Source organism: Hypomesus transpacificus, chromosome 26 (genome assembly GCF_021917145.1).
Source record: "Hypomesus transpacificus isolate Combined female chromosome 26, fHypTra1, whole genome shotgun sequence".
Lineage (NCBI taxonomy): Eukaryota > Metazoa > Chordata > Actinopteri > Osmeriformes > Osmeridae > Hypomesus > Hypomesus transpacificus.
In genome coordinates, this window is record NC_061085.1 from 3276383 (window position 1) to 3291306 (window position 14924).

The 14924-nt window shown below is 40.0% G+C and overlaps 2 protein-coding genes across 2 annotated transcripts in view; one reads left to right on the top strand and one right to left on the bottom strand.

The window, feature by feature from the left end:
* The window catches only part of LOC124487447 (zinc finger protein GLIS1), a 64573-nt gene extending 57428 nt beyond the window's left edge, over window positions 1-7145 (bottom strand). The window contains exons 1-2 of the mRNA XM_047049799.1: window positions 7011-7145; window positions 6508-6838 (exon numbers count right to left, since the gene is read on the bottom strand). Of these exons, the coding sequence (XP_046905755.1) occupies window positions 6508-6802 (295 nt within the window). The 5' untranslated portion in view covers window positions 6803-6838; window positions 7011-7145. The remainder of the gene's footprint in view (window positions 1-6507; window positions 6839-7010) is intronic.
* A 3346-nt stretch (window positions 7146-10491) lies between these two features.
* dio1 (iodothyronine deiodinase 1) lies at window positions 10492-12838 on the top strand. The gene is made up of 4 exons (XM_047049572.1): window positions 10492-11213; window positions 11564-11707; window positions 11822-12021; window positions 12313-12838. The coding sequence occupies exons 1-4, from the start codon at window positions 10871-10873 to the stop codon at window positions 12376-12378; spliced, it is 753 nt and encodes a 250-aa protein (XP_046905528.1). The 5' UTR covers window positions 10492-10870; the 3' UTR covers window positions 12379-12838.
* The last annotated feature ends 2086 nt before the right edge of the window (window positions 12839-14924 follow it).

The window sequence follows — 14924 nt, forward strand, 5'->3', positions numbered from 1 at the left end:
AAACATTTTGTCAAAATTGTCAAATTTGTTCCCATACGATACATATCTCTGTCTCAAATGGCCTGGACAATACAGCTTCAGTTTGAAGTGAATGGTTCAAGCACATAAGAAGATATGAGGTTTCCCTGGCTACAATTCCCAGGCAATGGGAAAGTAAAGAGACTACATAGAGAATTATATTACAATCTATTGTGGGAAATTGCATCCCTTATCGCGTATAGAATCTCCCATCTCTAACATGAACCTAGTGAACAGCCGCCTCTCATTTCAAATATAATTGAAGTCTGTAAAAATAACCTAGAGCATTCTGGGAGATCACAACACTGGCATGGATCCTCAGAACTTTATTAACATCCAGCTTTGTCTGGCCCTGCTCCCAGGTCCCAGCTTGCAGTCTACTGTAGGGATTAACCTGAACATGGCACTAACCCCACTCCCCCGTAATCCGCTACTTCCTCAGAACATATACGTCCTGTGTAGTGCAGCACGTCTAGAATACCCATAACAAAAGGAGCTATGAGGACCCACATGACCCACAAGACACATGCACCTGAAACTTCAGATTGTAGAAATGTGGTGCAGACAAATAATACCCAAATAAACAATAAATACCCAAACAGAGTAGGAATCCTAGTGGGGGACACACTTTGATCAGCAGTAACACTGCACCATTGTGTGAAGTAAAATAATGTATTAGATATCTCTCCAAAGAAAAAAAACTGTATTTTTTCAGTTATTGATGGATGATGGATTTGTTCACAAGCATTGCGGAAAAAAAATTGCCTTGAATTTCAAAGGTTTGTTCTCTAAACAAACCTAATTCAGTTGTAGGGCTTGCTCATGAGCAGTTATTAGCCCAAGGAAAAGCTTGGACTGTAATATGATATCGCACAGGGCTGGATTGGATTGCTGAGGACAAGAGAATAACTAATTCTTTCAGAATGCTGGGGCTTTTATTAACGAGCAGTAATAAAATCTATAAACTGCACTATTAGACTTTATAATGTCTTTCATAGTCTGGGAATGGGCCAGCCAATCGGCTTGTCTGCTGGCTGGGCACTGCCCCATGGCAGCTTCCTGGCACAAATGCAGAGAGAACAACAGAGAGGATAAAATTTAGCCTTTTGGCTGATTTCTCCCCCCTGCTAATGAAGGCATAAACCAGTTTGGAGAGTTTCATGCTAGCCCGTTTGTTTTTGACCAGTCAGATGAAGCCAGTAGCTGATTGGCCTAGTGAGTGGTCTCTGGCATGCTCGGCCTTGTAAAAACACTGTTTCAGACACCAACCACTACAGTCAAGTTCTCGGTGTCTTTGCAACTTGAACAAGTTGCTGCTCTCTGCTTTTGGTGACGTGACACTGGCTTGCTAAAATAAAGGTGCTACTGTGTACATAGTATAAGTCTTGGTTAAGTCACTTGATTGAGTAAAACAAGGCTTAAAAAAGTTCATTTACAAAGCACATTGTCCAGGTAAAAAAGGTCAACTGAACTGATCTCCAACCCTGTCCTCCCTTTCTCTCACCATACGCCCACCCCTCTCTGTCTCTCCCTCTGTCTCTGTCTCTCCCTCTGCCTCTCTCATTCTCTCTTTCTCTCTCTCTGTCTCTCTCTCTCTCTCTGTCTTCTTTTAGCCTTCTCCTTCTCCTCCCTCTCCCTCACTCTCTGCTGCGAGTCGGGCAGGTCCACCATCCCTGGGCCAGAGGAGCGATAGGCGCTCATCTGACTGCCACGGAGACCAGCAGATTTTTCTTTGATGAAACAAGCTAACACTGAGCCAAGAACAGCAAGTGCCACAGCCGAGATGTAAATCAAAAAGCCACCCGTGCGCTAAGTCCCATACAGAGAGGTCTGCAGACGCTGCCGTCTGAAAATGCATGAGTAATACGGGCTCTACAGAGAGTGCGGTTAAATGTGGCATGTCTCCCATGGTACAGGAGAGGGGAGGGGAGGGTAGCGAGGATGGGAGAAGTGAAGTGAAGGGAAAAACTGTTGTAGAAAGTGGTACAGACAGCACCTCTAATCTCTACTGTCTGTGAAATAGTTCAGGCAATACAAGCAGATTGATTTCACATGATAGACAAATTCAATATGCAATGTCAAAAAGGAAAGGGAAGAGTGGGTAAACCTTTACATGAGAGATTCTCAAGAAAAGGTTTGGGCTATAAATACATTTTATGATGACATATCTGAGCCAATACAATTTTTTCCACAATCAAACTGAGATCCAAAGCAAATTTCCTCTGGTATTCCTAAAATATTTTGACACAGCAGATTAACAGTTTGGGTTTCGTTGGCAAGGAGCTCATGCTCTTGAAAGTGAAAATGCCTTTGGTTACAACGTCATGCAATAGTCATACCACAATCATCAAACATTTGAACTTGTTCAAACTACAACATTTAAGTGATAGAGAGGGGTCTCTCCCTTCAATGCATCACATAACACAAGTCTACTAACTTCTTCATTGCATACTTATGAAATTAAAATTAAAAAAATGCTCAAATGCTGAATTAAGGTATCATCGCCATTCTCACCTTATCTTATCATATTTTGTTTATCTGAGCCAATGCCTGCAACACATTTTCTTCATCTCAGAACATCTTTGATTTCCACAGACGTCATGAGTAATACTCTATTGGAGTGAGCTGATTCAACCCTCAAAGTTGCCAGACTTGCTCTTTTTTCCTCTTTCTCTGTGACTCAGGAAATGCTCTCAGTCAATTACCCAGCATTCCCTCTTCTCATTCTCAGCCAGACTGAGGTTTACTGGAATACCACAACCAGACTATCATCGATGGGGCTTTATGAATCAGTGGAACATGCTGCAAACATTACACCACCACCCTATACAACCTTTGCTACACTACACCCTTCCCACAGATCTGGCTGCACCGACACATTTACCCATGCCTCACGGTTGAGGTAATGCGAATCACACACAGGAGTAGGCTGGGGAGCCAAATCCTGGGAAAAACTTGATGGTGTAAAGGCCGCAAAGATAAAGTCCATATTGGGTCAATATAATGGTTGTTTTTGCATCTTTCTTAAATTTAGGCTGTATTTGTGTGGCAGTTATAACAGTGATGGATTGCCTGGAAAAACACCTAAGTGCTAAAATGTTGAAGAATTGTTGTGATTTAAAACTTAGATGAGGTGCTGCAACCTTTTTCTATGAGGTTTGATTGTGGCAATCAGGTGTCCCTTGTTTTATCAGAATCCAGAGTAGCACTCTTGAATGCAATGTTTGTCCATCAGAAGTTTAGAGGAGTTAAGTACGGGGATTGCAATAGGGTTGTGAAGCACTTCTGACACAGTAGCAACTTAAAAGCAGCACTGTTACAGTCGGCTGTTTCCCATAACACTCACATTATCACTCGTTTTTCTGAGAGGCATAGTTGTCTGCTAGGGAAAACACAGGAAACTAAGTCAGTTTTGGGGAATTCAACATGGATGCCAGTGCCACATTATGCACAGTCTCCAAACAGTGTACGTGTGTGTGTGTGTGTGTGTGTATGTGTGCAAGGACAAAAAGTTGCAATAGACACGTCAATAGTCACTACAATAACTCACTCCTAAATGAATTACTCATCTTTTCACAAGCTGAATCATCTTAACAGATTTCAGCCAGGAGGAATTTTAGTAAAGTATCAAGTGATGCTAAGATACACACTTAATGCATTCACTCACCATCATTCAAACATATTCCTTAGCAAACTAAATATTTTTGTTGCTAGTGGGCAATAATATTTAGAATTCAGGAGACTCATGGTAGATATGATCAACTTCTGTTCCCCTTAGTCAGAGCAGTGCTTCCTAAAAGACCACACATCCTTTCCAAAAAAAAAAAAACATTTCACTAACCTACGTTTAATTACGGTTTTCTGTTTACACCACTTAGAACTTACATGCATACATCACTGAATCTACTGTTTTCAAGATTGTTTGAATAAAATGTGTATTTTCGATTCATCTGAACAGTTCTTATCATGATTTCAAACTGTCCAGACATTTTTACCCCGCCTAGCTCTGGCTCACACTTACTGTACCCTCACAGACGTATACTTAATAGGAAATCTATTAATGTAAGATTACAACTTACAACTTAGATACAACTTACCTGTTCAGAGTTGACTACACAGCTACACAGTTGACTACACAGCTTCTCAATTGACTACACAGCATTGACTACACAGCTTCACAGTTGACTACACAGCGTTTATTAAACATTTAAAGATATTTGTTTACTAACATATCTAATTTGATTAGCACATTTTAAGTATTTATATGCACAGAACCACTAAAGTTGGAATTAAACTCAAAGTTTTCTACCGTGATGCACTATTTAAAGAGAATATCATTTTAGCTGTCGCTTAGTTTTGAAGATCAGTCACTCAGCATCATGGTTAAGAATACTACATTAATTACACAAAGCTTCTTTTTTTAAAGGATACAGAAAAATTTAAGGTTAAGGAGTATGGTTGAAAATGTGTTCTGTATTGTGTATTGTATCCTTAAATTATGGAAAATAAATAGTAATAATTGAAGGAAAATCAACTAACCCTTCAGTCTTTTATGCAACTACATGCATACATATCTGGAATTAAGAACATGTAAAGCCAGTTAGGTCAGAGAAACATCTATGCATCAAAAGCTTGGATGTATGTTCTTATTCCAATGACTCACTTCTGTGAGGAAAGATTCAATTTTATATGTTTTGGAAGCGCTTTAATACATAAATCAAATGTTCTGCTTGAGTCCTTGGTCAAGCCAAAGAGATGAGCATGAGTCAATATCACTGAAATGAACACAACACAAAACCCTGATGAGTCCTATGGTTCATTTGGATGCACTTGATTCTGCTAGCAAGCCCAAAAAAAACGAGAAAGTCCTGCAATTAGTGCATTTCGATGGAAGGCGTCTGAACTGTGAATGGAAAAACGCATCCCAGACATTTGGCATATCGAAGCCCAAAATTCCCATGTGAATTGCAACGTATACAAAAATTCAACAGATAATACATCAGTGAATTCAAAAATGTGTTTGAAAGAGAAGGATGTGTTGGTTGTATCTGTACCTCTGTTACATGTAAAATGACCTAATTTGACCTTAATTAACAGTACCTTAATTTCCTAATATACAGTACAAAAGTGGACTAACCTGTGCACAAAATGTTAAATCCTGTCAAATTTCACTGTGCCTTTCAGTTTGCAGAAAAAGTTCAAAGTTAACAGAAACGTTAATTTTAACTAAGACAATGACTGAATCCTCAACCATACAAGTATCTATTGCATTTTTGTAATTCTATGAGAGAAGGTTCAAAAGCACTATAAAGACAATGAGATTATTCATGGTGGTTTGGAATGATGGCAATGTGTTCCTAAGTTCTCATGAATGCAAAAACACATTCAGACACATATGGTTCGTATTTGGCAAGAAGAAACAATAATCAAATCCTTTGAGCCTCTTTTTGTGAGAGGATGATTGCTAATATAAAAGTTAGTTCTGTATAATCATAATTTAGTATGGGCAAGTAATTACCTCCGCCCTCTCTCCTGTTCAACAACACTATCTAAACAGGATGTATGAGGCTTTCTCAAAGACAACCAGACTATTCTGTTTTCCATAGTCAGGGCACAGGGTTTTTTTGTTTGTTGATTGTTTTAACAACTCAAGCAGGCATCCACAGAGCCCACAGAGAAATTATCTAGTATTATTTGATGAGCATAACAGGTAACCTCCATCAAATGCTAGGGTAATTTAAAAAGATTATACAAATCCAATGACTTGACATGACATATGTTGGGTTTAGTTATCATCTAAAGACCTTTGTGACAGTAATAAAGAATAAAGGTATGCGTGAGGAACACAGATTATGGACTAAACACTGGCTGTATAACCTGAGTGCAGTCATATTTGTTGATGCCACTGAAGTTGTCACTAATTACAGTCATTATATATTGCCTAGTTGATATGACATTGACTGGTGTGTTTTATATAACTGGCAAGGATATTTTTCTGTTCTAACGAAGGCACATTATCAACTACAAGCATACAAGGTTTTGGCAATAATAACATGATTGGATCAAACGCAGAAACACAGATGGCACATGTGCCCAACACTGAGGAAGAGGGAGAGCAATGATAACATAAACATGGTTTTCATATCATGTATGGATGCCTAACCAAAACTTCCGATAACATTACATTTACATTTAGTCATTTAGCAGACGCTCTTATCCAGAGCGACTTACATTAAGTACAGGGACATTCCCCCCGAGGCAAGTAGGGTGAAGTGCCTTGCCCAAGGACACAACATCATGTGGCACGACGGGGAATCGATCCGGCAACCTTCTGATTACTAGCCCGACTCCCTCACCGCTCAGCCATCTGACTCCCACTAACATAGCCTAGCCTATTCGAAAACCCTTCTCACAAAGCCGGGGAATAGTTCCTAAAATGCGTCAATAAAAGGCTATAAAAGTTCAAACCGAATTATGGTTCAGGCTTACCATGTCCCGGTGGCAGGGAAAAGCCCACGCGTTGAGCCTTTGCTGTCAAATACGCTTTTTCTTGAGTTCCGTAGCGCTCCTCCGACACGACGAGTCGCTTTGGACTAGGATACTGCATCTGACCCAAATGATTTGGTCTCAGGCACGTCTGAAGTCCAAAACCATCGTTGCCGACGCGTCTTGCACACATTTCCGATTTACTGCTGTACATGGAGAGGGTCAGTCCCGTGAAATCTGTAAACGCTGGGGGTTGACAGTGACTGACCATTTCGATGAGCGCTGAAGACTTCTGCATTGAAACCTCAGTTGTGCACACTCTCTTCACATTTACCTGCATTTGGAGACAAATTCACACATGTCATGCCAAAGTTAACTTGATTTCGTAAATGTCGTGTAAGCTAAACGTGATTATTTAGCTTCAACATTGATTGAAACGATTTCGCAGATGGACCAGGCAATGAACCCCAATCCCCACTCTTGAATATGTTCTTCATTGCGCTTACCTTGTCAAACTAGAATAAATTGAGAAAACCTGAAGGCTCTGTAGACTAGCATCTTCGTGTAAATGTTCAGATGTCTTATCCTCAACAGCATCGTTGACCCTCATTCTAAACTAGTAAGCTTTTGGGGGTATCACATCTCAACATCCAAGACGCGCATCTTCACTCTGATTGACATCAGATACATCCACTGAGTCGCGAGTTTTTTTAATGAATGCCTCTCTGCACCAATGGGAGCATTGAGCGAATATCAGAGGTAGCCTAGGTCCTAGGCTATGTGGTGGCACACATAGTGTGTATGTGACATCCCGTAACATCCCTGTTACGGGTCAGAAAATCTATCCTGATGTAGTCTACATGTTGAAGTTTAGGAGTGCTGAGTTTCAGCAAGTTGTGGGCAGGCTATTTAAGATAAGTGCGTGCCTAATGGAATATTGAACATATGCCCAATGCCCAATTGACATTATTAATTCCGTGTGATTAATTACTAGTGAGTGATTTAACGGACGTCGGGGAAACGTGATTTGATAAGGTTTTGACAGGTAAAGGTTATGTACGGTGTTAACCGAATATGGTTGAAAATACTTTGTATTTTGAGGTGAATGACTACAGGTCAAACTGTAAAGATTAATTTGATTAAAAAAACAACAACAACATTGAAACATAGGGATAAATTCAAATTGTGAAACTCACACGTGCATCGTGGTCTTAATGTTAGTCTTATATGGCCTATAGGTCTATAGGTCTATCACACAGTGAATTTCGTTGACAATGAGTACTCAGTTCGAACAATGCCTGCTGAATCCTAATTAAAATGTGTTATAACTCAAATGTATCATGTTAACTTTATAGTGTTTCATTGTATAAGCATAAAATATTGAAAAATGCATGTCAAACTATAGACCACATAATTATGAAAGTTGAATGTGAATTACTTCTGAAACAAATACACAGTTTAACCCAGTAACAGTGTTAGAATTACCATAGAGTAAAGGAAAAGAAAATGCTATGTATAACCTAAAGTGCTAACATGCAGTCACATTTTGGTGGAATAGGCTACATGGGATGTAGCGTGACAATAATCTGAGTCTAAATATATTATTTTTTTAAAGAAAATTTGAAGTTCACAGTGGACCAACTGTCTCTATCAAACACTCAATAGTATTGGTGTATGGTACCATCTAGTGGACATGTTACAGCGCTACAGGGCTACTTTACATTTAGTCATTTAGCAGACGCTCTTATTCAGAGCGACTTACAGTAAGTACAAGGACATTCGAGGCAAGTAGGGTGAAGTGCCTTGCCCAAGGAAACAACGTCATTTGGCACGGCGGGAAATCGATCCGACAACCTTCTGATTACTAGCCCGACTCCCTCACCGCTCAGCCATCTGACTCCACAGTTGACTAATGATGTGTTGATCTGGTTTAAAATTGAAATAACAAAATTTTCCTTTAACAATTTGGGAGTAAGCTCCAATAGTTGCACGTGTTAAAATGAAAGCTATTTTCACAATGACTAATAGTCCAACCATACCTGCTTTATTTCTTTCAAGATTTGTCTAAACTTTCTCAATTGTAAAGTGTAGCCTAATATTCGGATAGGTTTCTCCCGAGTGCAAGCTCGCTAGCCCTGCCGACACACGACTGGTTGAGTTGACCGGTGGCGTAATCTTGCATTAGTAAAATAATGTGTATTTTCACACAAATGTTGTGTAAAAGTGGTATTTTGATCAATATTACATTAACCCAATTTCACGCTTGGCCATGACTACAAGTGACATTAGAGAACTACAACTCTCAGGGCTCTCAGGCAGGGCCGGCGCGAGTACCTTCGCCGACCTAGGCAAAATGCCCCCCCCCCCCCCCCCCCAATCGGAGATACGCCCCCCCACTCAGCCTCGGCGCCCTCTGCTGGTGGTGCGGGACGGTTAATTAATGGACGTACTTCGGTATTTGGCGCCCTAGGCGGCTGCCTGCGGCGCCAAGATGTCCGTGGCAGAGAGTCAAGAAAACTCGAGTGAAATGTCCCAACCAAGCACCAGCGAGAAGGTTGGTAGCCAGGAAAACCAGCCAACCCTTCTACATCCCTGGCCGTACCTGGAAACGATGAAAAAACAACTTTCGAATGCGCTGCAAACTCTGCGCACCTAAGTACCACGAGCTAGGCTAATGGTTTTCAAAAACTCTCCATCTATTTTGAATAAAGGCTATTGATAACATGCCTCTGAAGTTTGAATTTTTGCACCACTACAATACTTATAGGCAACTAGTCATCATATATTCTGTTCCATGAAACACATGTTAATGCTAAGTACTAAACATATATGGTTCTTTAATGTATTTGCATTGTACTAAAATGCGTTAATTTTCAATGGGCAGGTGCAGCGGAAATATTTCAACATTAACATTTCAATATAACATTAGTCATTATGGCCTTTAGAAAATAAAATTTGGGGGAGGTGGGGGTCGTGCGTTATATGCCCCTGTGGCGCGGCCTAAGCTTTTATCCATAATGTCCTTTTTCCCCCTCACATTACTACTTTTACTTTTATACTTTAAGTAGCTTTGAAACCAGTACTTGTATACTTTTATAAAAGCTTGAGTTGATACTTCAACTTCTACAATCTATTTTTAAACCCTAGTATCTATACTTCTACTTGAGTAATGAATGTGAATACCTTTGACACCTCTGCCTATTGTTATAGGTTAATCAAGTAATACATGAATGTTAATAAAGTATGAGACATATACATGATGCAACACACCAGTAACCAATTGATATTATTTAGTATACCAAGAATGTCACTAAATCGAGATGGTGCTGCTGTCTGTCCCGTTGGAAACCATTCAAACATATGCTGTTCGTGTTTTTCACCCCTTCCTGTTAAAAGACAGACAGTCCGTCTGTCCAATCAGGAGGGTCCGTCTTCTGCTAGATAGGCCCTACCTTTTCCGTCAAAAGTTAATGTCTGTGTCTACTACCGCGCACTTTACAAAGTACACTGCAATATAGTGCACTGCAAAACAGTGCACTTACATATTCAGTGCACTCCGTCGCTGATAAGTGCTGTCTCAAATGGAACACTTACATTAAACACTTGGTGGAAGTGACGGACGCAAATCTGCTCGCGACACCCGCAAAACCTGCCAAAATGAACGCGCTTCTCCACTCAAGTGGAAAAAGCTGCCGAAAGGGCTCCTCCTTTTCCGCTACGTTGCCAAGATGGCGCCCGTTTAGGGCGAGTAGTGTCCATCGTTGTACACAGTTTTTTTGGACCGTTTGCAGTGCGCCATCCTGGTACTTTCAGTGCACTGAATTATTCTGGTTTTGTGAGTGACGCGCCCTAAGCACTGAAAGTCAGTGCTCGAAGTGCACAAGTGCGCGGTAGTAGACACAGCCACAGCTAACGTGTTTTCCTGTTTGCCGTTGTGTTTTACTATTTGCCGTTGTGTTTTGCACTTCAGGGCCACCGTAGTGAAGCCATCTTTAAAGAGTCGCGGAGCTCGGTCTAGTAGTTATATAGGTATATGGCACAGCCCTACATTCATACTACGTAACTCATCGACCCGTACATTGACAGATCAATCGTTCAGTGTCGCACTTCAGGGCCACCGTAGTGAAGCCATCTTTAAAGAGTCGCGGAGCTCGGTCTAGTAGATATATAGGTATATGGCACAGCCCTACATTCATACTACGTAACTCATCGACCCGTACATTGACAGATCAATCGTTCAGTGTCGCCTTGTGTTATTATTCATTCTCCACGTAGAGGTCGGTGGTATTCGGTAGTTGGAGAGACCATCTTCTAGACGATTGGTTTTCTTAAACGACCGTCTCACAGACTCGTGCAGTCAGGCCAAATGAAGAGGATTTTTTTGAAGTTGTTTGTCTATTTATCAGCGCTATGTATCGCAATATTTGCAATATTGCAAACTCTGTTACTTTTTCTGCTGAATATTTTTTCGCCAAGCTTGACCAAGCAACTTATTTTAAAGATGGGTGAGAAGGTTACGATGAGCCAGAATCCAAAATTCAAATATGAAGATTGGGGACCAACTTTCATGTCTTTCATATTCATAAAAACTGTGATCGGACACATGTGGCTCTCGCTCGGTGAAGATGCATTTGTGGGTTCAAAGGCCCCTGATACACCTGTTGTTACTTTAGACGGCAAGAAAACGAATATCTACAATTTTATGAAAGGTGGGTCGGTCATATGCCTTTTCTATATAACCGAAACTATGGTAGGCCACACATGAAAACGTTTACCTTAAAGGCAGGGTATCTAATGTGTTTGATAAGCACTTTTTGTCATATTTACCGAAATAAACTTCACTGATAGCAACCAATACGTACAAGGTTTGACGGTAATATGAAATCAATTCGACATCTATGGGCGACTATCTTGAACACAACAATTCATTAGGCCGTACCCTGACTAATGATTGGACGGGGTACCTGTCTGTCTTATCAGCGCGCACTCTGCCCCTGCACTCAATGGCGTTACTGTAGTTTTGTGCCTAACCCAGATTTAATGTTATGCATTTCTTTAGACAACAGACCTCTGGTATTGAGTTTTGGAAGTTGTTCCTGACCTCCATTTTTGTACAAACTTGACCAGTTCAAGAAACTGGTCAAGGACTTCAGTGGTGTGGCAGACTTCCTTGTTGTCTACATTGCTGAGGCACATTCAACAGGTGAGTTTGCTGGTCAATAGACCTGAAATGGTTATCGTCTTTGCAGTAGCCTATGTAATAACATTTGCTTAGACTGTGTATACAGTAAGCCATGTCTTTATATATTAACTTTAGATGGTTGGGCCTTTAGCAACAATGTTGCTATCAAGAAGCACCAGGACCTAAAGGAGAGAATTGCTGCTGCTCAGATACTTGCCAAGGAGGACCCACTATGTACCATTGTAGTGGATGAAATGTTTGATACCACAGCTGCTAAATATGGTGCTCTGCCCGAAAGGTTGTACGTGCTGCAGGCAGGAAACGTTGTGTATAAGGTAAATAAGGACTGCCCATTTTTTTTTATTCCTTAGAACATACACTAAATTCCTTTTTTTCAATAATATCAAGAGAAAAGGGGTTTTGGAACATGGCTAAGAATAAAAACTGTTTATAATGTTATTACATGAGCCCAACTAAAACCCAAGTATGACAAGTTTTGTGGAAGTTTTTGTTGTTTAATATGAGTTTTACATATAGGGAAACATGATAAAGAGTGAAGGGCAGCAGTCTATTGAAACGTATGTCCTACATTTGTGAAGTAACTTGTAAAACCTCTTTCTTCTCAGGGAGTTAAGGGGCCTTGGGGTTTCGATCCTATGGAGGTGCACTCATTCCTACAAAAGATGAAGTAGAAGATGTGTCAAAACAGCTTTCTGTTGTTTAACTCCAGACTGCTATCTCTTACATTTATGTAATTTCACCCTTTCTTGATCAATGTTCATCCCTTGGTTTTAACCATTCTCCATTTTTGTTAGTGATGGATACAGAGCAAATGTCTGACCTCTGTAACCTGATGTAGAAAGAATTGGAGAGATGTTTGAACCAGGTCATGTACATTACATACATGAATATATTCAGACTAAGAAATCTAATAGGACATGGACAAATTATGTTTCTTTTACCTAAAACTTGTATAGTGTATTTTTATCTGAGAATAGTTATATTTTTATAATAAATTCTCTGTGGCTTAATTTAGAAATGCTTCCTACAAAATGTATCATGATGATGACAGGTGGGGTTTGCTTAACATATGATCACTACCTGATTTATCTCTATACTACTTTTTATGTATTAAAAATTCATCCAGAAGTACTACTGCTTTGTGTATGATGGTTACAATGCAAACTTCTGGCTATTGTAATTGGATGTATAAAAAGTAGGTTTTGTGCAGCATGATTTTGGAAAATCTATAGTGTGTATCATGTTTGTGTATGATACGCATAAGGGTATCAGTATTGGTATCAAACAAATAAATAGTGTCAGTAGTAAACAATTAATTGGAGGGAAAACCTGCTGTACTGTTTCCTTATGGTTAAAATAGAACATATTATCCCTATTTTACATAAACACATCCATTCTTTATTTATTAATTACTGTAATTTTTCACAAGTAGTTTCAACAAAAAGGATAATTCAACAGTATGTCTACATGGATGGGACATATCACTATTAACAAGTACATTGAAGAAAAACAGTGGTAATGATGGCCATGGCATGTCCATGTTATTAGACAGGTCAACAGTCTTACATTTTTAGCAGATGCTCTTATCCAGAGTGACTTACAGTAAGCACAGGGACATTCCCCCCGAGGCAAGTAGGGTGAAGTGCCTTGCCCAAGGACATAATGTCATTTGGCACAGCAGGGAATCGAACCGGCAACATTCTGTTTAATAGCCCGATTCCCAACCACTCAGCCATCTGACTCCGTCTTGCTCAGCACAGTGTTTGCATGTCCTTGTATGGCCCTCAAATAAGAGCCCACACTAATAAAAGTACCATGTTAAAGGCCACCCAAATAAAGACCAACATCAAAAACACTGGGTCATAACTCAAAAGTTAATATGTCAATTACTAGGATACAGAGAGCACAACGGTTTGGTGTTGCTACAACTGGTGCAACAAGCTGTCATGTTAAAACCTTAGCCAAGACACAGGCTTGGCTCACTCTCAGAATGTCAGAATGTACATATTGTTAGGACTTTTACCTTTAATGATTAGCTTCAAATGCAGTAGTGGACTGTATGTGGGAAAGAAGAGGCTTAACCAGAGTGCATGGCCAGACTTATATTGGTTTGTGTTGACACTGTAGTGTAGTAGTGCTGTAGTGCTTGGAAGTGCCACCAAATCAGGTTTGCTGGTTAGTAAGGCAACCCCTAAAGACATTTAAGAGATGTAGGAGGGACTGTGTAAACTAACAGCCAGCACGACCTGAGGTTTTATCTTCACACTGCAGACCCAGCAGACACAGGTAACAAATTGTACTTTCCAATCAAGTTAATTTAGCTTTGACTCAGTTTGTCTCATAACTGTACTTTTTAGTTAAGATCAGACCAGAAAAATGTGCATTGTAAAGTTCATAGATCATGTGGTAAATAGAATATGGCTGGTATATATATACTGTACATATCCTTTATTGTATGCCTGGAAAACTGTGCATGTTCTTTAACATCTAAATAATTTTAAACAGATTGACAGGCATACAGTTGCAAATGTGTTCATTTTAACATGTCTGTCCATGGCAAATTATAACCATTTCCTTTTTTGTCTAAGCCTCTTATGCTTTTTTTTTATTTTTTTTTAGAGATTTTGTTGAACAATGGACAGATCTAGAGAAATAATATCTAGCAATACAGCTATCAAAGAGGTAAAAATGAATGAATGTGTGCTTGTGTGTTTTGTAATCAGATGTGTTGTATTAGTGATCGCTATCTAACGAGGTGGTGGTGGTAGTGATGTACGTCTTATCTGCATCATCTGTGTGTCCAGGTTTTTCAAGGGGCCCCGGCGTTACTCCGTAGAACCTCCAGGCTGGCACACAGCCAAACTCAAGGCCAAAGCCAGGCCCAGAGTCTCTTCAGCTTGAAGGGGCTTGTGGCAGCCCAGAAGTTCTCCAAGGGACTTAGGGTGAAGATTAAACATGCCCATACCATTAGCCCAGACCCACAGCATTCAATCGATCATCAGTTCCCTAACATTTGAATGTTTAGCATAATTTACATGACACATTCCAATTTACAGTAGTTGATCGTACATTCTTTGAAGATTTTTCCTTTGTGTTCTCAGGAACGTGCAGCATTAAAACTAGCGGAAAGGAAGGCCACAATGAGAAAACCTACAGTTATAGTTCAGGAACAGGTCTTTGAACCCACCCACCCCCCACACACAGAAACAAAAACCAG